Consider the following 22,457-nt stretch of genomic DNA (forward strand, 5'->3'; position numbering starts at 1 on the left):
GTCTACCCTGCAATTTTAATAGCACTTTATAGCTTAAGCCATTAGGGTTGAATACTGTATTAGGACAGGTTAATGTGGCATGTATTAGAATGAGTTAATTGGTAAATATTCTATTGGTGGCCTATGAATATTCTCCACTGTATAAGCAGAACATGCTGCTCTGAGCTAAGGAATTGGCAGTAAGGAGTCTTGAAAGCAAGGCTGATTAGGAGAGCATGCAAGGATGGTTGGGAAAAACAACAGCTAAAACTTTTGTAGTGACCCCTGCTGGTGCCTGCAGTCCCCCAAACCTAGCAGATGTGTGCGCAGGAACTTTCACTCTTATGTAAGTGGAGGTGGGGTTTGGCACCTCTCCCCTCATGTTCTGGCCATACATGAAGGGACAGGGGCTGGACTACCATACAATAAAAGGGGAGGCTTTTGCCTCAGGTGCTTGAGCAGATGTGATATCGAGGTACCCACTTCCCCCCATGGGGATGCCCATGAAGAACTCATGCCTACTGACCTCTGGCCAGTGCAGCTGCAATGGGGACAATCAGTAGCACCTGGATCTTCACCTCTATGCTTGCCATTTGGGTTGGTATGTATGTAATTATTGGGAATTAATAAAGGGACACACTGAATCTTATTCTTATTTGAGTGTGTATGTAAGTGCCTTTGTCTGCAGGACTGGGGGGGGGGGGCAGACCCACTTTGGAATCTAACTAGAACAGGTGCACATGAAATACAATACAAAGACATTCATGTGTCACCCAGAGTTTGCATCACAAAGTAATTGTTTATAAGCAAATTAGCGTGGTAAAAAGAACCTGCATTTAAAAACTGTTAATCTGAACATTACAAGTCTCATATTCTGCTGGACCTTCAAAAATTGTCAGGCTTTTAGGATCTCTAGATTTTGAAGATTTCAAGTCTTGGAGTAAAATGAATGTAAAGTTGTTGCTTATTATTTGAGCATTGATAAAACAAGCTGGCAGAATGAGAGAAAAATTGAGGCTGGAAAGGATCTATGGAAATATGTATTCCAGCCTCTCTGCTCAGTGCAGGGTCTACTAAAGTTCCCAATATGCTGTTCCAGTTTAATTTGGTACATTATTACTCTTACAGTTGATTCTGGCCAGTTGATTCTGGCCCAATTATGTTACCAACAGTTTTAAAATGTTTAATTCACATTTTAATGGCACTTTTCATGGTATATCCAAGAAATATTTCTGTATAAATTGCTCCAGCATTAATTACTTTATTTAAAATTCAGCTAACAAACCCAATGAAAATGGCTTTCATAGTTAGATCTAGGATTTTCGTCTAAGAATTTGAAGAAGTATTTTTGTCCTTAAGTCAATTTATAATTTACTTTTTGAGGTTACAACTTTGAATGACAAGTATTTCCGAACTCACCTCGAAGATTGTCTTTCACTGGGACGATCACTTGTGATTGAAGATATAGGTGAAGATTTGGATCCAGTCCTTGATAATATCTTAGAAAAGAATTTCATGAAATCTGGAACTTCTTTTAAGGTTAGTAATCAAACAAATTGATTGATGATAACTTCTTGATACAAATAGTGGATAAGCCAACTGGGAGAGGAGCACTCCTGGACCTGATACTCACTAACGAGGAGGGTCTGGTTGACACAGTGAAGGTTGAAGGCAGCCTTACCTGTAGTGACCATGAGATGGTGGAGTTCAGGATCTTGTGTGGTAGGAACAGAATACCAAGCAGGATCAAACCCTTGGACTTCAGCGGGGCCAACTTTGGCCTTTTCTAGCAATTGCTAGGAGAAATCTCATGGGACAAGGTACTAAAAGGTAAAGAGGCCCACTCAGTTGATATTCAAGGACCACTCCTTCCAAGCTCAAGATCAGAGCATTCCAACAATTAGGGAGTTGAGAAAGGGAGCCAGGAGACCTGCATGGTTAAGTAGGGAACTGCTGAGCAAGCTCAGGTGGAAGACGAGTCTACAGATCATGAAAGGAGGAGCTGACCACTTGGGAAGAGTATAAGACTGTTGTCAGAGGAAGTAGGGAGACAACTAGGAAAGCTAAGGCCTCCTTGGAATTCAACCTTGCAAGGGAGGTCAAGGAAACGGAAAGGGTTTTTTTTCAAATACATTGCAGGAAAGACTAACACTAGAGACAATGTAGGCCCACTGCTGGATGAGGTGGGTGCCTTGGTGACAGAGGATATGAAGAAGGTGGAGTTACTGGATGCCTTCTTTGTCTCCATCTCTACTGCTGGAGACTGTCCTCAGGAGCCCCAGACCCCTGAGACCCCAGAGGAAGACATGACAAAGGAGGAGTTTTCATTGGTTGATGAGGACTGGGTTAGGGAAGAGTTAAGTAATCTGAACATCCATAAATCCATGGGTCCTGATGGAATGCACCCACGGGTGCTGATGGAGCTGGTGGAGGTCATTGCCAGACCACTCTACACCATCTTTGGTAAGTCATGGTGGACAGGAGAGGTGCCTGGGGACTGGAGGAAGGCAAAGGTCACTCCAGTCTTCAAAAAGGGTAAGAAGGAGAACCCAAGTAACTATAGACCGGTCAGCCTCACCTCCATCCCTGGAAAGGTAATGGAAGAACTTATCCTCAGCACTGTCCTTAGGCATATCAAGGACAAGAGGGTCAGTAGGAGCAATCAACATGGTTTCACCAAGGGGAAGTCATGTTTGACCAACCTGATAGCTTTTATGAGAACATAACCAGGTGGACAAGTGATGCTAGAGCAGGGGATGGAGTTTCTCTTGATTTCAGTAAAGCATTTGACACTGTCTCCCACAGCATCCTAGAAGCTAAACTGAGGAAGTGTGGTCTGGATGATCAGGTAGTGAGGTGGATGTGAACTGGTTGAAGGAAAGAAGTCAGAGAGCTGTGGTCAATGGGATAGAGTCTAGTTGGAGGCCTGTATCTAGTGAAGTCCCTCAAGGGTCAGTACTGGAACCAGTACTATTCAATATATTCATCAACGACCTGGATGAGGGAACAGAGAGCACTGTTAGCAAGTTTGTTGATGACACAAAACTGGGTGGAGTGGCTGACACACCAGAAGGTTGTGCTGCCATACAGTGAGACTTAGACAGTCTGGAGAGATGGGCAGGGACAAATTGAATGAAATTCAACAAGAGTCTTGCACCTGGGAAAGAACAACCCCATGTATCAGTATAGGCTGGGGACTGACCTGTTGGAGATCAGTGAAGGGGAAATGGACTTGGGGGTCTTAGTACATAGAAGGACGACTATGAGCCAGAAATATGCTCTTGTGGCCAAGAAAGTCAGTGGTATCCTTGGGTGTATTAGAAGGGGTGTGGTCAGTAGGTCAAGAGATATTCTTCTCCCCTTCTACTCTGATCTGGTGAGTCTGCATCTGGAATATTATGTCCAATTCTGGAGTCCTCAGTTCAAGAAGGACAGAACCAGAACAACAAAAATTATTAATGGAGTGGAAGACCTTCCTTACGAGGAGAGACTGAGGGAGCTGGAGCTCTTTAGTTTGGGGAGGACACTGAGGAGTGATCTCATTACTGATTGTAAATATGTGAAGTAAAGGGTGAGCACCAAGAGGATGGAGTTAGGCTCCTTTCAGTGATGTCCAGTAACAGGACAAGGGGCAATGGGTGGAAGCTGAGGTGTAGGAAGTTCCATGTAAATGCGAGGAAAAAAAATTTCACTGTGAGGGAACACTGGAACAGGCTGTGCAGTGAGGTTGTAGAGTCTCCATCTCTGGAGATACTCAAAACCCACCTGGATGCATTCCAGTGTGACCTGGTATAGGTGATCCTGCTCTGGCAGGGGCGTTGGACTAGATCTTTTGAGGTCCCCTCTGACCTCTAACATTCCATGATTCTGTGAAAAGACCTGGAATAAGTAGTTAGCTTTTGTGAGGAATTATATTTTACCCTTTTATTCCAAAACTTTGCAGAATCAGGTAAATTTTATATTAGGGTAGTGAAATTTTGTATTAGGGTAGTGAAATTATTAGGCTAGTAAATTTTGCAGTAGTTTAGCAAAAAGAATCAAACTGAACTAGCAAAGTATAGGAGATGGAACCTCAGCTGAGTAGTAAGTTCATGAGTGTAGCAGTTTGGGCTGGGTGCCCTCTGCTACAAGGGGTGCTTCCTGTGTCCAGAAGTCCAGCCCAATGGATGGACACAGGAAATTAGGTATTTTATGCCATAATTCTCTGCACCACTATAAGATCCAGCATGGGGTCTGGCACTTCCTCTTTCTTCCCCTTGCTGTCACCCAGTAACTGGGGGAGATATCTCCTGGCTGTGGGTCTGGCCAGGCCCAAGGCCACGGGGGGATGGGTAGTCTCAGATCTGGTCAGCTGAGACTCACCTAGCTGGTGGGGGGAAGAAGGAGCCCTGGGGGTCCTGGGTGTACCCTCAGGTGGGGATGGGATGTTCCTCAGTTTACTTTGGGATCTCGTTTGTCACTGTGCTTCTGGCTCTCTGTACACACTCACCACTTTCCATTTAAACTTTCCATCACTTTTGCAATCCGTTTGTCTGAGTCGTTATTTCTGCCCGTGGTGGGGAGGGGGTCTGCCCCAACCCGTTACAATGAGTCTAAACTTAGAGTTTAACTACTGACATTACTGCTGAAGATTCCAAACAGGGAGCAGTTATGTTTATCCTATCCTATTGAATACTTAAAATATTTTCTATTGATTTTCAAACAGTTGTCTTTTATACCCTTTAACAGATTTAATAGAATTGAAAAGACCTCTCTTCTGTTCATGTTGAGCTCTGATTGTAGGAACAGCAGAATCTTCAATCTGTAATGGAGTTGTTTTCTCGTGGAACAAGCCAAAAACCAAAAAGGTTTATTAATTATCTTAAGTATATTCCCAGCTTTGAAAAATGAGTCTTTCTGACCTTCATTAGACCAAGAAATCACTCCAAATTTTTAACCCAAACCCTCTTCAAATATTCTGAAACAAAATTACTGCACATGCTGTATAATTCCATATGTGTTTTTCTCAGTCTTAATTAATTGGCTGGGATATGAGTCTGGTAGACCAGACTATTGATGATAATGAAAATAAAATCATAGGTATTTCTGCGGAGCAGTTTTGCTTTGAGTATCAGAGCAGACTATGCTTAATGGAGAGGCTTGGTCTTACTCCTTCTTAAGCAGGGATTTGAGGTGGCCTTGGAATGATTCAGTGGTCAGATGTCATTGTGCACATACTGCTTTCAAGTTAGGTTGGTGATTTTGAGTATTTTAACTTGTATAAAAATTTCTGTCTGAAACTGAAGAAATTTGCAGTTCCTTTAGGAAGATTGTTTAAGATCTGCTTAGTCTTAATAAATATAGGATCAATTTCCGATAATGTTGGATCATCACTGGAGGTGTTTAGAAGGAGGCTTGATAGGGTGCCTGGTTGCATGGTTTAATTGATTAGGTGGTGTTGGATGATGGGTTGGACGTGCTGATCTTGAAGGTCTCTTCCAACCTGGTCTGGTCCTATTCTATTCTATTCTATTCTATTCTATTCTATTCTATTCTATTCTATTCTATTCTATTCTATTCTATTCTATTCTATTCTATTCTATTCTATTCTATTCTATTCTATTCTCTCAAGTACTTTTTTTGTTCCCCTGAACATAAGACAACAATGATTTTCCTAGAGGTTTTTGCCATCTTTCATTTCAGGTGTGATTAGAAACACAAAACCTAAACCATATGGTTCTAAAGCCTTTAATTATAGCCAGTGGTAGAAGTAATCCCTATAATTGCCTGCATGGGGATGCTACTTTTATAATGCATCCTAATTGCTCCTTTTGGTCATTGATTGATATTTTCAAGACAAATTTGAATTATGAAATAAACTACCTTTCTCTGACATTTCAAATAATTCATTTTTTCCCCAGGTCAGGATTATAGATTCAAATAAAGCTCTTTTTGCTCTGTTTAATACTATGCTAAATTATTCCACAGGTGAAAGTTGGCGACAAGGAAGTAGATGTTTTGAGTACGTTTAGACTGTACATAACTACAAAGCTACCTAATCCTGCTTTCACACCTGAAGTTAATGCAAAAACAGCAATTATTGATTTTACTGTTACTGTGAAAGGACTTGAGAATCAGTTACTGAGAAGAGTAATCCTTACTGAAAAACAGGTAACCCAGCAGGATACACAAGCTGTAGTGATACTTTTTAATTATTTATCAATGCAACTGGTTTTAGTGTGTAGGGAAAAACAAAAGTACAAATGGAAAAAAAACCATCAGTGATATTCTAGGTTTTTTTCCAGATCCAGTATAGAAATGTCCAAATATCAAAAATACACCTAGAGTATCTTCTAAATATGACTGTCAGCATGAAACAAACAGTTAAACATAAGCATTTGGCATCAATAAGATACTGAAAAAAACACTGTTAAAAGACCAACAAACAAGAAAACTCCATGAAAGCAGCAAAACGAAACAGCATGAGATTTAGCGCATCTAAGTGCTGGGTTCTACACATGGCCACAACAACCTCATGCGGTGCTACAGGCTGGGGTCAGAGTGGCTGGACGGTCACCAGGTGGAAAGAGACCTGGGGGTACTGCCTGACAGCTGGCTGAACGTGAGCCAGTAGTGTGCCCAGGCAGCCAAGAGGGCCAATGGCATTCTGGCCTGTATCAGGAACAGTGTGGCCAGCAGGAGCAGGGAAGTCAATCTGCCCCTGTACACTGCACTGGTTAGGCTACACCTTGAGTACTGTGTCCACTTCTGAGTCCCTCAGTTTAGGAAAGATGTTGACTTGCTGGAACACGTCCAGAGAAGGGCAACAAAGCTGGTGAGGGGTTTGGAGTACAAGCCCTATGAGGAGAGGCTGAGGGAGCTGTGGTTGCTTAGCCTGGAGAAGAGGAGGCTCAGGGGAGACCTTATTGCTGTCTACAACTACCTGAAGGCAGGTTGTAGCCAGGTGGGGGTTGGTCTCTTCTCCCAGGCAACCACCACCAGAACAAGAGGACACAGTCTCAGGCTGCACCAGGGGATGTTTAGGCTGGATGTTAGGAAGAAGTTCTTCACAGAAAGAGTGATTGGCCATTGGAATGTGCTGCCCAGGGAGGTGGTGGAATCACCATCACAAAAGATGTTTAGGAAGAGACTGGTTGGGGTGCTTGGTGCCATGGTTTAGTTGATTAGATAGTGTTGAATGATAGGCTGGACTTGATGATCTCAAAGGTCTCTTCCAACCTGGTAAATTCCATTCAGTACAATACAATTCAATTCAATTCAGTCCCATTCCATTCCATTCCTTTAAAAAAAAAAAAAAAAAAAAACAAAAAACAAAAAAAAAACACCAACCCAAAACAACATTATAAAACCACATTTTACATACCTGATAAAGTAGAATGCACATTTCATGACTGAATCAAACTCTTCACCTATGTCTTCTATCACATTTCATGAAGTTCAAAAATCAGCAACTGAATTTTAAGCATTACAGTCCATAAAGTATCATGTCTTTTTCTTTTTCTTTATTTTATGTTTTTCAATTACAGGAACTAGAAGCAGAACGGATTAAACTCATGGAAGATGTAACTTTCAATAAGAGGAAAATGAAAGAACTGGAAGACAACCTTCTGTATAAACTAAGTGCAACCAAAGGTTCTGTATCAAAGGATTAAGTAGATCTGAGAGATGAAACTGATTCATATTAGACCATTTCCATACAGAAACTGATTTATCCATCCAAGATACAATAAGAGAATATCCAATGGCAGAAATTTGAAGTATGGTGATTTACCAAAGTAAGAGGGATTTGGTGGATTATATACACCATATATCATCATACACAATCCTAGACACTAAGCATTTTTAACACCTAAACAAGTGTTGTGAAAGAAATTGAATAATTTTCTTGAGAGCTTTCTGTCCCTCCCATAAGAAAATGTACCTGATGATGAGCAAATCCCTCACCTACTCAAAATGCAAAATAAAATAGGATAGCTTAAATGGTGTTGAAAGTATTCTGCACTATATTAGGAGACTGCACGTTAAGTTACTGTCTCTGGTGGAAAAAAGTGGCAACTTCCAGCAAATTGATCAGTAAGTACTTGAGATGCTGAAATGCTGTTGTGTGACCATTGCCTTCAGGACCTTAAGTCTTTTTGATTGGGTGTCCAAACCAACAGACTTTCAAATAATTGAAGTACTGTATATAAATATGCATGATATGTGTATAAGAAAGTTGACTTCTCTAGTACATGCTGTAAAGTTGTTGGTATCGGTATATTCATATGTAGGTTGAATACTTTTCTTTAGCATGTTGAACATTGTAAGAATTTTTAGTGTTACATATCCTATTTAGTCTCCATTTTAAAAGCTTTCTCAAATTCAGTATAGAATTTCTCTTTGTTAGAAATAATTCCTGTAATTTGGCTTTTTGATTTTTACATGTATGAAGTGAAAAAGCTGTTATGAAAATGTCCTAAACATCCAATATTTTACTTTTTAGGTTCACTAGTAGATGATGAATCCTTGATTGGTGTTCTCCAGACCACTAAGCAAACAGCTGCTGAAGTAGCTGTAAAGTTGTCTGTGGCAGCAGAAACTGAAGTGAAGATTAACACTGCTCAGGAGGAGTATCGACCTGCTGCTACACGTGGAAGCATTCTTTATTTTCTTATTACAGAAATGAGCATGGTCAATAATATGTATCAAACTTCACTGGCTCAGTTTCTGAAGTTATTTGATCAATCCATGGTTAGGTGGGAAGACACAGATTTTTCTACTATGCAGATATTTGTCTCTCTTATGCATTTACTATAATTAAAATGCTTTCTTTGTCCTTTGTTTTATGATTCAGATCTAAGAAGTCTCCTTTACCTCAGCAAAGAATCAGAAATATTATTGAGTATCTTACCTTTGAAACTTACTCATATTCTGTTAGAGGCTTCCATGAAAACCACAAGTTCCTCTTTACCCTCCTCCTGACATTAAAAATTGATCTTGAGAGAGGACATGTGAAAACCACGGAGTTCCATACACTTAGTAGAGGTAAGTTAAAAAAAAAATATAATTACATAGTAGGAAGATGAGAGATAACAGAAATAAAATGAAAAAGGAGAAGTTCAGAGTGGGTATAAGGGGAATATTTTTTGTTATGAGGACAGACAACAATTAGGACAGGCTGTCTAAAAAGGTTTTGCAGTCTCCATCCTTGGAGGTTTTCAAGACCAGACAGCATAAACATCCAATTTTATGTCATAGCCAACCCTGCTTTGAACAGGTTGGACTAGAGACCTCTTGAAGTCCCTTCTAGACTAAATTATCCTATGATTTTTAAAAAAAATAAATGCTAGGTACAGAAGAGTGCAATTAGTATACCCCAGTGAAGATTACAGAGGCCAGAAAAACATAATTTCAAAAGAACTATCAAATATATCTTGATGCTTAAAGTCATATTTATTCCATCAGAACATTTTTGTCTACAGGAGGTGCAGCACTGGATCTACAAGCTTGCCCCCCCAAACCATTCCGCTGGATTCTTGATATTATGTGGCTAAACCTAGTGGAATTGAGCAAACTTCCACAGTTTGAAGAAATTTTGAATCAGGTGATAGATATGATGAACTAGCTATAAAAAATAGCATTTATTTTATTGAAATGTACATGAATTTATATGCACATACGTTTGTGACATGTTTATCAGCTATTTTATTTACTTTGGTACAGTTACATTACTTTTTTTAGTGTCCTAATCACTCCATGTCAATCAGGCTGATAGCAGGGACAGCATTGGTCAGCCAAGTCCGTTTTGTGATGGCATTTAGTGCCCTGAATAGTAACAGATTTAAACTACACGCAGTATCTAGAAGTGGTCCTGCCTGTTTCCAAACTCTATATCGAAGCATTAGTTCATTTCCTCCAGGTTTTGGTCTCTGGAGGTATCAAAACAGGATTTTTATAGACGACGGAGATTGGAGTCAATACAGCTGACCAATATGATCGAGTATTGTTCCTTTACTGTTCAAGTATTGCAGGCCTATGGTGCAGGCCTATGGTGCGAGTATAGCACAGTAAAGTAAAGCGTAGAAGAAGAAGAGAAAGGAAAGGCAGAAGTGCGTAGCAAGGGAACTTCTACAACTTATATAAACTCGGAGTGCCTTGTTGGCATAGCTTCATTGGTTCCCTATGAGTGACCACACATCGCACTATTACAGATTATTGATCCAACTACTAACGACACGCAAGGTTTGTTGATGCAGGTGCATGTCCTGTTGTTCCAAGATAACTTTCTATGTTTATAACTACCAGTGTCCTGTTTTAGTTACATGCTGCAGGCACAGCGCTGTTTTGCTACACTGCTAGCTGGCTCTGCGCTTATGCTGAGCATGGCCTACCACCATGTCAGGCTCTAGGCCTGCACTGCCAGATTGCTCACACTGCTCGCTGCTGGCATTGCCACAGATTTTAAATTAGGAAAGTGTTGGAGGAATTCCAGTTAGGTTTCACTCTGGACTGTTTAGGACACTGGATCCCAAAATGCATGCTGTTGCACAATTGTTAACATTATTTAAGTTTGTTATGGGGCTATGAGTGGCATATTTTCCTTTTAATTTGTAGATGGTAATGGTTTTGTTATGAGGCTTTTCTAGAAGTGATGAAAACAACATTTTGGACTCCAAAACACTTAGGCAACTACATAACAACAAAACACCTCTTTATTTATCTAACCTGTTAGCACTAACTTAAAACTTCCAGATATTCTAAAGTTCAAAAGTAATAGGTAGAGATGGAGTATTGGATGGTGCCAACTGGGACATACATTTTACAAATGCAAATAAGGAAAGAATATCTCTTTTGTATTTATTTGCATCCACTGATATAACTCTATCAATATTCATTGAAGTATACACAAAAAATCATTTAAAGTAAGAAAAAAAGCTTGAAAATGGTATGCCCAGGTTGTCTGTGTTTTACTTCTTTCCAGTTACAATTGTTTTTCTCTTCTAAAAATTAAGTTCTCCGGTCCCAGATGCTAAACTTAAATTAATGAAGATCTATCCCTCTTTAAACATTTAAGATAACTCTGTTCGTTTTTGCACTTACTACTTCAGGATTACATTCTCTATTACGTGAGAGATGGTACAAAGAAAAATATAATGAAAGCTTAATGATTTTAGTGAGTCAACTAAATCCTTTTAGATCAGTAACATATCTCTGTCTGTGGCCTAGCTTTGAGACAATATCTCCTCTGAATACTCCCCTAACATGTGCTCAGGTTTGATTTTAGTTAATGTGGAACTGAGCATTTTGATTATGAAATTGTGTGGTTTTTTTTTTCCGTTATATTTTTATTATAGTTCAGAAAGGGACAACTGATGTTTATGCATCACTCTAAATGAGTTTCGTTATAGGAAATACACAGTTGGAAGAGTTCCCTGTGTGTTTATTTCTCACTCCTCTCCCAGTCCGTTCATGGAGTAGATCAGTTGACTGGACAGCACGCCTTGGCTTATAATAGGCTTATGGAACTGTAGTTCAAAACATAACTGCTCCTTGTAGTAGTTGACTTTTCTCGGTCATTGCATTAAAGGCACAACTCATAGCAATTTTTGCTATGTTCTGTGCTCAAGTAGCCCTTGTTGTATAAGGCCATGGGTTCTAAAAATTATCTAAATAATAATTATATTTGTGGTCAGACTTATTCTTTCTCAAGTTGAAAGTTTATTGGAGTTTGTTATTTTTAAATTGTGATTCATTAGCTGTCTGGATTGCACTGGGACAGATTTTTCTGTTCTTCTTAGTACTTTGTGATTAGAAGGAATAAATTAATCACAGTATGTATACAATCCTTCTGTTATTTACTGCTTTTTCTTCGGTAACTGCCTGAATTTGGGCAGGGAACAGATCAGTTTAAGAGTTTGCAACATCTTAATAGCAATTCATATGGCATATGTCTTAAACACTAGAGGCTTAATGTTACTTGTAATAAATCCTGATATAATAACAGACTCTCATTACAACATAAAGTTACAAGAAGCTTTTACTGCAAATGAAATGTGTGTGTTAATGTAATAAATTTAGATAGCCTGTAATGAAAAGGGATGGAAAAGTTGGTTTGACAAGGATGCTCCTGAGGAAGAAATTATTCCTGATGGATATAATGAGTCACTCGATACCTTTCGCAAGCTTTTACTTATCAGGTGAGCACCTTCAGATATTTCAGACATACATGGTTGCATCACATGTCTCAGTCTATCAGTATGCCATTATCATAACACTGTGATTTTAATTAATTTCTGGGTAAAATGAAGTATGATTTAGTTTACTTACATGAAATATGATATAATTCACTCACTTCAGAGCTGTCCTCTGAAGAGTCTAAAAATTGTTTTCTAGAAAATATTTTATATAGCTTTGCTTTTATGTTACGACAAACAGAAACTGAGAACTGTATTGCAGATTTGTCTAAAATGCCACTGAAAAAGTACAATCACTCAGTTCTCAAAATATTGAGGTTTAAAACATTTCTTTTCAGTGAACTACTTTTAAATAACTTTAAATTAGTATTAAAAACAAAGAGAAAATGCAAAAGCCCCATGTGAAAAGTGTGCTATAAGTTATTTGATTGGATCAGCTAAGATCTCTGTGGCAGGCCTTGGGATAGAAAGGATTTTCCTAAAGCAGCAATCAGCTGCTACATTCATTGTATACTTTCCAACAAGTAAATCAGACACTTAAACACCAACAACATTTGTTACTTGACAATGATTTGGTTGTGGAGCAGATTCAACCTGTACAGTAAAAACAGCCAGAATTTCATGGAAGAAGTATTGTCTTGTTACATTCTATACAACTGGAAGGAGGAGGGGGCATCCAAGTCCTAAGCCTTTAAGTAATAGGCCTATAAATGGAAGTTTTGAAAAGTCATCTATTTTATAAAAAAAAAAAAGTAGTTGGTTGGTTGGCTGCTTCTTTTCCCAGGGGAAAAAGAAAGACTCATCCCCAACAGAAATGCAATCCAGTGCAGAAGACTTGTCTGTGCCCTGAAAGACTAACACACTCCCATGAAACTTTTGTAGAATTTTACTAAAGGATAAAACCAGGCTTGCATTTCCCTATTTGTGTTCTTGGGTACAAAACCTGTGTTTAAAATGAAGAGTGTTCCAACCTGATGATGGCATCCAGAACAGAAAATTCCAGTGTAAATAGTTCACTGAAGGCAAAATTCTTAACAACTGGCAAGTACTGAACAGTGATAAGTGGAGGGAAGACTACAGCTCTCTCTCTCTTTCTCTCTCTCTCTCTCTCTGTATATGTCTTGAAGTAAAACTCTATTTGATAAAAATAGAATTTCTGATTTAAGTCTCTCTTTGCAACAGTAAGAGTTAGTGAGTTTGTATCTTAGTCTATATTTTCATTTCTAGGTCTTGGTGTCCAGACCGAACACTTTCCCAAGCCAGGAAATATATTGCCCATTCCCTGGATGAGAAATATACAGAACCTGTTATTTTGAATTTGCAAAAAACTTGGGAGGAGAGTGACACAAGAACACCTCTCATCTGTTTCTTGTCTATGGGATCTGACCCAACTATTCAGATTGATTCCTTGGCTAGGAAACTTAAACTGGGTATGAAAGTTCATTGTCATATATTCAGGATACAGAAGGGTAATGTAAATCATTTCAGAGGTGTTTTTTGGTCCTGAAAAGCATTTCTTAAGTTTTGTTGCACTGTTTATTCCTGAACCATCATTTCAGAGGTAAAACAATATTTTAAATAGAAGATTATATGCTGAGAGTCATTCTGTGATGTTAGACAGTGCAGCCTTATTTTTATAATCCATGATCACCCTTCCCAGTGGTGATACTTTTTAATTCCTATCTGTAAGACAATATTTACCTTCCCCCCTCCCTTTTTTAATTCTGTCACAATAACAATATTAATTTCAGCTTATAACAGCGACTAATGCAAAGATCTGCAAGATTACTTTTACAAGTATGTTTGTAATTAAAAATAACACCAGAATCTGCTTTTGTATATTCTGGACTTCAGGTCTACAGTGTATGGACATTTTTAAAAAAAAGTGCATAAAAACTGAGCAGCAGATACTTATATTCATTATTTGAGTCATTAATATGTTCACAGATGCTATTTTGTTATCATGCATTGTGCTCATTTATGTGGCTTCATTATCTATGCTCAAAAATCTGGGATTATGTTTCAAATGCTGTGGCTTCATTAAAATTTGGCACAAATTCTCACTGACAATATCATTTGTCAGTCTTTCACTTCTACAAACACTGTAAATATTGCGGATGATTATATTTAATGTTATTTACAGAGTTTCAGTGCTGAGACAATTTATATATAATAGTATAATATGGTGAAGGAATTCTACTTTCACAAGTATCTTTGCCAAAAAAGAATGTGCTTGCTTTTGTCACATTTATATCACTTTGTTTTTTTTAAACTGGATTGGAATTTTTACGTTTTCTCAACAATACAAGTTCATTAATCATGTGTTGCTAAATGTGTTGTAGAATGTAGGACCATCTCTATGGGTCAAGGACAAGAAGTTCACGCTCGCAAATTCATACAGATGTCAATGGAACAGGTGGGGAAACTGCAATATGTGTTTGTTTTAATAACATTTTTCACTTGTTTTTTTTTACAATGTAATCTTCAGTATTTTGCATTTCTGCCTTCCTGTCAAGCATAAAGGGAGGTTGTAGCCAGGTGGGGGTTGGTCTCTTCTCCCAGGCAACCAGCACAAGAACAAGAGGACACAGTCTCAGGCTGCACCAGGGGAAGTTTAGACTGGATGTTAGGAAGAAGTTCTTCACAGACAGAGTGATTGGCCATTGGAATGGGCTGCCCAGGGAGGTGGTGGAGTCACCATCACTGGAGGTGTTTAGGAAGAGACTGGATGAAGTGCTTGTTGCCATGGTTTAGTTGATTAGATAGTGTTGGATGATAGGTTGGACTTGATGATCTCAAAGGTCTTTTCCAACCTGGTCTGGTCTGGTCTGCTCTGGTCTATTCTATTCTATTCTATTCTATTCTATTCTATTCTATTCTATTCTATTCTATTCTATTCTATTCTATTCTATTCTATTCTATTCTATTCTATTCTATTCTATGCTGTGTTATTCTGTTCTATTCTATTCTATGCTATTCTATTCTAAAGGAGGAGTACAGCATCACTTGTTATACTCACTCGAAGAAAACTGAACTCTTTGATTGCTCTTTGTTCATGGAGGAACCCACAAACCAGACAGCAACAGCTACTCAAAAATCTGAATTTATTGTAGTCAAAATTACTCAGCAATCCTTCTAAGTTAATTAAATAACAAGTTAGGATGTCAGTCAGTCAACCAATTAAGTTTTAACTATAAACTTTCAGGCATTTTCTTTCTAGAATGATGAACTAAAATGTGATTGTGCTTGCTCATAAAGGGAAAACCTCCCACTTCCCCATAGGAAGGAGTGAGGGCTCAGTCTGCAGAAGTATCCTTGGATGGGCATTCCATTCCAGGCAGAGAGGATCCAACTGCTAGGCTGCTAGGTGCTGTGAGGAGACGAACTCAAAATGGCTCTATAGCAGGACTCTGTACTCTAAAATGAGGATACAATAGGGTCAGTTCTAACTAGTTGAGGGGCTGAGCCCACACAAATACAGGGTCAGAGCCTGGGCACAGAGGTGCTGGTTAATGTTGGAGAGGCACCAAGCTTATCTTTATCAACCTCTAGCAATCCTCAGCCCTTTGTCACTTGTTTGTCACGCTTTTGTTTCTTTTGAAGTGGCTGTACCTGCCAGGCTACCCTATTACCTATTTGTTCACCAGAATATGCTTTCATATGTTCAGGGGGAGTATTCCTCAAAAGATAGGTAAAAATTTCAAGATAGAATCACTGAGATTTAAAATTGAACTCCTCAGAGTATTTGACAACTATTAGATTCCCTGGGTCTCTGGAAGCACAAATGGTGAAAAATGAGATCACAAGACAGAGCACTCTGCAAGGACAAATGTCCTTTTGAGACTGTTGCAGATTTGATGATCAAGATAGTTTCAGATTTCCATCTGAACTAAACAGCTATTTTGTCACTCTATTCTCTAATGTTTAATCATGATGAGATGAAGAAATGGTTCTTTAGACTTCTGCAGACTTCTGTCATCATATTCTGACTTCAGTTGTGAAGTACTTCAGAGCCTTTCCAAGACTTCCTGTCTTTCATACAGAGAAAAGAAAGGGTCCAACTGTATTGTAGAATTCCAACTGTATTATAGAGTCATTAAATAAATTGTCACAGACAGGACCTGTAAAGCTCGTCCAGTACAACCACTCCCCTGCTATGAGCAGGAACATCTTCAAGTAGATAATTTCCTGCTATCCATATGATATCTTCATTTGAGACAAAAAAGTAGTATCTTGTCAGATATTTATTCATTTGACTATAATACAGTTTGTTTTCTCTTTTTCTATTATGGACAAGTATATAATATTTGTGTTTAGCCTTTACTGCACACTTTCTAGACATTACTGCATAATCCAAGATTCTTAGCTGTGGAAATTCTCTATATTTTTTCTCCATAACCTCTCAAGTCCTACTAAATGCTGTGGCACCAGTAACTAGAATACAGATGTGTCCCACTTTGGAAAAAGAATTCTCTTTATAGATGATGTCATTTTTTGGATAAATACATATTTCATACTTCCTTGTGTCTAGAATGGTCACGTTCAACCTCCAGTTCATTGGAATACTGAAAACTGGAGAGTCTCTGCCTTTCTCCTGCCCTCAATTCAGGGCACAAGAATATTCAAAACAGCACTCCAATAGAGCTGCAAATAACAATTTCTGAAAGCAATGCCTTGGTAGTGTACATATTTTACGGAGAGAAGGATACGTGAACATCAGATTTAAAAGATCAAAATAGAATTAGTGACTATGAAGACAAATATCTGGGGCTTTTCTTACCTCAGGCCATGAGTATATAATATGGTTAAAACTGCTGTGCTCTGTTACAGGTAGATAATTTTCAGAAACTGAGCCTGGTTCATTTATAAATATGGCAAAACGATTTGAAATCTTCTTTTAAAAAAATGGATCCCTGTGAAACAAGGAAAAAACCTCCTTCACCTAGGTGTCCTTTTTCTTTTTTTTTTTTTGGGAGGGAGTTGTTATTTATTTTGGTTTGTTATTTGGTTTTGTGTGTTTTGGGTTTGGGTTTTTTTAACATCCATCAGTTCATCGTGGATATTTCAATCATTTTTTGTCACCAAATGTTATTTATTTCTTTTTAAATGAGCTAAGCCAAAATTGCCAAAATGAAATTACAAGCTGTAATGAAATCCACACATCACTGTTTAGAACTGATTAAATAATGCTCCATTTTAAATACCAGGCTTTTGATTCATCAGACTTCTAAAGTGAAGCTATGAAAGTTGATTGAATTTAAATTCATAAGCAGAAGTGCAATTTAAGAGTTGAACAAAATAAAAATTAGTATGTGGAGGTTGAATTTAATGCAAATACATTTATTGGAAATAAACTAATAGCAGTATAAAAATTTGAGTCTTGTTACCACCTCTTTACACTTTACATTCTGTTATTAACATTTTTTGTTTAAAGATAAATTCTTTAGAGTTCAGCTGTTAATTTTCCACTCACATCTGATGGCAGGATTGTTTAGCACTAGTGTTTGCTGGGAGATGACAGGAATTACTTCTTTTTGCCACTAGGTAGCACTGATAGTTTACTTAAAATACTAGCTCTAGCTATGTTATTTTCATTATGAGCAAAGGGTTACGACAATAACTTTTGCACTAACTCTTCCCATTTGCTTTAACTGTTACAATATCATATCATACAAATTATAATCCATATTTAGGAACAGACCCAAAGTAAAATTAAAAAAAAACAACAAACAAAAGCCTAAAACCCCACAACAACAACAAAAAAACACCCCAATTCATACAGAAACAAATTTTATTCTAATATAGAAAGTTGATTTTAGCATTATGAATAATAACTTGTTCTAAATTTTATATGGTAATAGTCAATATTCTTGTTTAGGGAGGCTGGGTGTTACTTCAGAATTGTCATCTTGGATTGGATTTCATGGATGAACTAATGGAGACCCTTCTGAATGCTGAGATAAAGGATGAGACATTTCGAGTTTGGATAACTACTGAGCCACATCCTAAATTCCCAATTACATTGCTACAGGTTTGTTCAAATATTTAATTGAGGTACCTCATACCATCAAAGTTATTTAAGATGTAAATGGAAGCAAAATAAATAGGAAAACAAATCCAAACCCAAGAAAAAATTAATTTACCTTAGAATGCAAATATCATTTTAAGCAGGAAATTTACTTACTAGTAACTGGATGTTCTCAAAGATGCATTGTGTTTGTAATTTACACTAATTCTATACACAGTAACATTTGAGTGAAAGCTACGAGGCTTTACTTTTATCCCTTTTTGCTCAACCAGATGCCTTGTGAACAGATTATTGCTCTCAACTGCTTGTAGATTCCTCCAGATTTCCCTGTCTGAAATACGGGATAAAGTGTACAGAACACATATAAACAACATATCTCAAAGAACATAGTCTACCAAGAAGTAACCTTATTTTTCTTGGATAAACTATAAATGGTTGTTCTGTACATCTCAGAGAGACATTTACCATTAATATCAGGAAAATCGCCTGAACTCTTACAAAGTGCAATTAAGTCACTTAGGATGGTTCCCAGCATTCCTGCAGTGGGTCATGATGCTAATTAATGTCTCCTGTAATGTCTATATGTTGACACTTCTGTGTTCACAGACCCCTTTCCTCTTAGTAACAGTGGGAGTCTTCTTAGTGGTTCTCATTCTCTCTATAAAAGTAGATACCATACCTGATATTTGGATGTAAATGGGGGAAAGGTTTTCTTGAATGAATCTAGGAGACCATCTTTGGTAAGAAATGTATTTAACTGTGGAAAAACACTCCTTAAAAATAACTGAACTTCTTTACCATAAACATGGAGATAGTGAAACTGCCAGATGAATTATATATTTATGATGGTCTTTTATTAAAAGTCTCTCAGAAGTAGAAGCAGCTCAGAGCTTTGCTTGCATTCAGCCCATGGGGAGCCTCGTAATTACTATCCTTTCAATGCATGCTACCTGCCATGTTACCCAAATCAGCCAGACAAATACTGATGGAGGAGCAAAGTATTCAGTTTTTATTTAGGTTCCTTCAGCATTTATAATTGTATCATAGAACAGAGATTCTGGGAAAGCCAATCTGTCTAACATATTCAGTTGTGCCCCATGAACATTACCCAGCACTGGAATGGAATTGTCCATAGGGGTAAGTAGTTACAAGATTCTCTGGCATGAAAACCTTTGCTAGCTAACGCTCCTCAGAAAACTTGCAGGCATCATTTGACAATTGAAATTTTATAGCATCTCAGCCAATTTCCATGAAAATAAGGGGCTATATTCTGCGGGACTGTGGCAGTTTACTGCCACAAGTGTGAGTTCCATGCCTGCTGACCAGAGTGCCCAGGAATACTCTCAAATGAATCTAATTTACTGCTGCAGGCAGAGCCAGAGAGTCAAGGGTAGCTGCTGTGAACATAAAGATGTCATCTGAGGAGGTGACATTTCTTTTTATTTCCTGTGAAATCCTGGGGTGTGACAGAGTTCTTGTCTGGATAGTTCTCTTTTATGATTCAAACACTGAATCAGGGAAAGAGTACCGTATGATGCCTTTTGAGAAGCAAGTCAAATGTTTCCAGGTTGTCAATGGAAATACTTAAATAAATGGACAAGTGTTGGTGGTGGTTCTGAACAACATAACTGGAGGTCTACATTCAGAGTATTTTGGGGCCTAATCTTAGTGTCATGCTTTTATGCAGTTTATAGTATTGCTGCATATCAACTTTTTCTCACCAGTGCTTCACCAATTTACATTTGGTTTTTTAACTAATAGACATTTTTTAATGTTGCCATATTTGTTTCAGTAAACAAATCTAATTCCTTTATCTCTTTCATGTGACAGATTGCTATAAAGTTCACAAATGAACCTCCCCAAGGTATACGTGCTGGACTGAAAAGAACATTTTCTGCAATTAATCAGGATCTGTTAGATGTTAGCAATATGCCTGTGTGGAAACCTTTGCTTTACACTGTAGCCTTCCTGCATTCTACAGTTCAGGTATTTCTTATGAGGCTTGCAAATAAGGTTATAATAGGTTATAAGGTTATAAATGGAGTCACTTTAATAGAGGTTCCTGAAAGTACACATTCTGATGTTTATTGGAGTATCATGTTGCAGGGCAGATGTTTTAATTTCTATGATCTATATTTCAGAGTTCCTTATTCTCATAATTGCTTTTAAAAATGTACACAATTATACTCAATTTTCATTCTATGGTCTTTTCCTAAGATCAGTTTTAAGATCACATTAATTACCAATTCTGAGCTTTCTGTATACACTTTATTTTCATCAAGGATCTTATAAACATAAATTTCTGTATACTGCCTCACAATTATACTGTTCTTCTTATGGAACTAGACCTAAGCTTGTTCATCCATCAGTACTTTCAAAAACTGTTACAACTATTCAGCTGTTCAGAAAATGTATTTATAGATTGCCAGTCAGCAGACAATATATATGTTGTCCCTCCTTTAAACTGACCAATTCCTAGTATCTTTGGTGACAAGATTGCTATGATAAATATAGCTTAAGATGTAATTCAGGGGTTTTAGCAGAAAATCATTATACCCTTCTGCAAGGTATTCCCCATGCAGTGCTACAGGCTGGGGTCAGAGTGGCTGGAGAGCGGCCAGGTAGAGAGGGACCTGGGGGTACTGGTTGACAGCTGGCTGAACATGAGCCTGCAGTGTGCCCAGGCAGCCAAGAGGGCCAATGGCATCCTGGCCTGCATCAAGAACAGTGTGGCCAGCAGGAGCAGGGAGGTCATTCTGCCCCTGTACATTGCACTGGTTAGGCCACACCTTGAGTCCTGTGTCTAGTTCTGGGCCACTCAGTTTAGGAAAGATGTTGACTTGTTGGAACGAGTCCAGATAAGGGCAACGAAGTTGGTGAGGGGTTTGGAACACAAGCCCTATGAGGAGAGGCTGAGGGAGCTGGGGTTGCTTAGCCTGGAGAAGAGGAGAATCAGGGGAGACCTTCTTGCTCTCTACAACTACCTGAAGGGAGGTTGTAGCCAGGTGGGGGTTGGTCTCTTCTCCCAGGCAACCAGCACCAGAACAAGAGGACACAGTCTCAGGCTGCACCAGGGGAAGTTTAGGCTGGATGTTAGGAAGAAGTTCTTCACAGAAAGAGTGATTGGCCATTGGAATGTGCTGCCCAGGGAGGTGGTGGAGTCACCATCACTGGAAGTGTTTAGGAAGTGACTGGATGGGGTGCTTGGTGCTGTGGTTTAGTTGATTAGATGGTGTTGGATGATAAGTTGGACACGATGATCTTGAAGGTCTCTTCCAACCTGGTCTGGTCTATTCTATTCTATTCTATTCTATTCTATTCTATTCTATTCTATTCTATTCTATTCTATTCTATTCTTTGTTTTAGCCACCTCAGTTACATTACTTGATTTTTCTCAGAATGCAAACCAAATTAATCCAAGAATTTAAGAATTAAATTGCTGAGTAATGCAAACATTTATTAAAATAATAAACTGCATAATACTGACATTCTAAAATTAACTATGTGGTAAAATAATTAAGTTTAAATTACCAGGTCAGCAATGACTGACAATCTTTGAAAGGTACTTCAGCTACGATATCTGAAAAGAGCTAGAACTAGAAAAAAAAAACCACCAAAAACCAAAACAAAAAACAGCTTCCCCCCCCAAAAAAACTCAAGTATTGTTTATAAGCAGATAATAGAATAATAGAATAAACCAGGTTGGAAGGGACCTTCAAGATCATTGCGTCCAACCTATCAACCAATCCAACCCACCTAATCAACTAAACCATGGCAGCAAGCACCCCATCCAGTCTCTTCCTGAACGCCTCCAGTGATAGTGACTCCACCACCTCCCCAGGCAGCACATTCCAATGGGCAATCACTCTCTCTGTATAGAACTTCTTCCTGACATCCAGCCTAAACCTCCCCTGGTGCAGCCTGAGACTGTGTCCTCTTGTTCTGGTGCTGGTTGCCTGGGAGAAGAGACCAACCCCCACCTGGCTACAACCTCCCTTCAGGTAGCTGTAGACAGCAAGAAGGTCTCCCCTGAGCCTCCTCTTCTCCAGGCTAAGCAACCCCAGCTCCCTCAGCCTCTCCTCATAGGGCTTGTGCTCCAAACCTCTCACCAGCTTTGTCGCCCTTCTCTGGACACAATCCAGCAAGTTAACATCTTTCCTAACTGAGGGGCCCAGAACTGGACACAGCACTCAAGGTGTGGCCTAACCAGTGCAGTGTACAGGGGGAGAATGACCTCCCTGCTCCTGCTGGCCACACTGTTCCTGATACGAAGTTGT

The 22,457-nt window shown here is 38.6% G+C and overlaps 1 protein-coding gene across 1 annotated transcript in view; it reads left to right on the forward strand.

Moving 5' to 3' along the window:
* Positions 1-22,457, forward strand: part of DNAH8 (dynein axonemal heavy chain 8) — a 153,620-nt gene that overhangs the window by 119,217 nt on the left and 11,946 nt on the right. Inside the window, exons 71-81 of the mRNA XM_068148416.1 lie at positions 1,363-1,518; positions 5,947-6,129; positions 7,506-7,611; positions 8,462-8,714; positions 8,813-9,003; positions 9,441-9,562; positions 12,037-12,155; positions 13,380-13,582; positions 14,495-14,568; positions 18,031-18,183; positions 20,011-20,166. Of these exons, the coding sequence (XP_068004517.1) occupies positions 1,363-1,518; positions 5,947-6,129; positions 7,506-7,611; positions 8,462-8,714; positions 8,813-9,003; positions 9,441-9,562; positions 12,037-12,155; positions 13,380-13,582; positions 14,495-14,568; positions 18,031-18,183; positions 20,011-20,166 (1,716 nt within the window). The remainder of the gene's footprint in view (positions 1-1,362; positions 1,519-5,946; positions 6,130-7,505; positions 7,612-8,461; positions 8,715-8,812; positions 9,004-9,440; positions 9,563-12,036; positions 12,156-13,379; positions 13,583-14,494; positions 14,569-18,030; positions 18,184-20,010; positions 20,167-22,457) is intronic.

This window comes from Melanerpes formicivorus, unplaced genomic scaffold (assembly GCF_026170545.1).
Source record: "Melanerpes formicivorus ecotype bairdi unplaced genomic scaffold, bMelFor1.0.p_v2 SCAF_2, whole genome shotgun sequence".
Taxonomy (NCBI): Eukaryota; Metazoa; Chordata; class Aves; order Piciformes; family Picidae; genus Melanerpes; species Melanerpes formicivorus.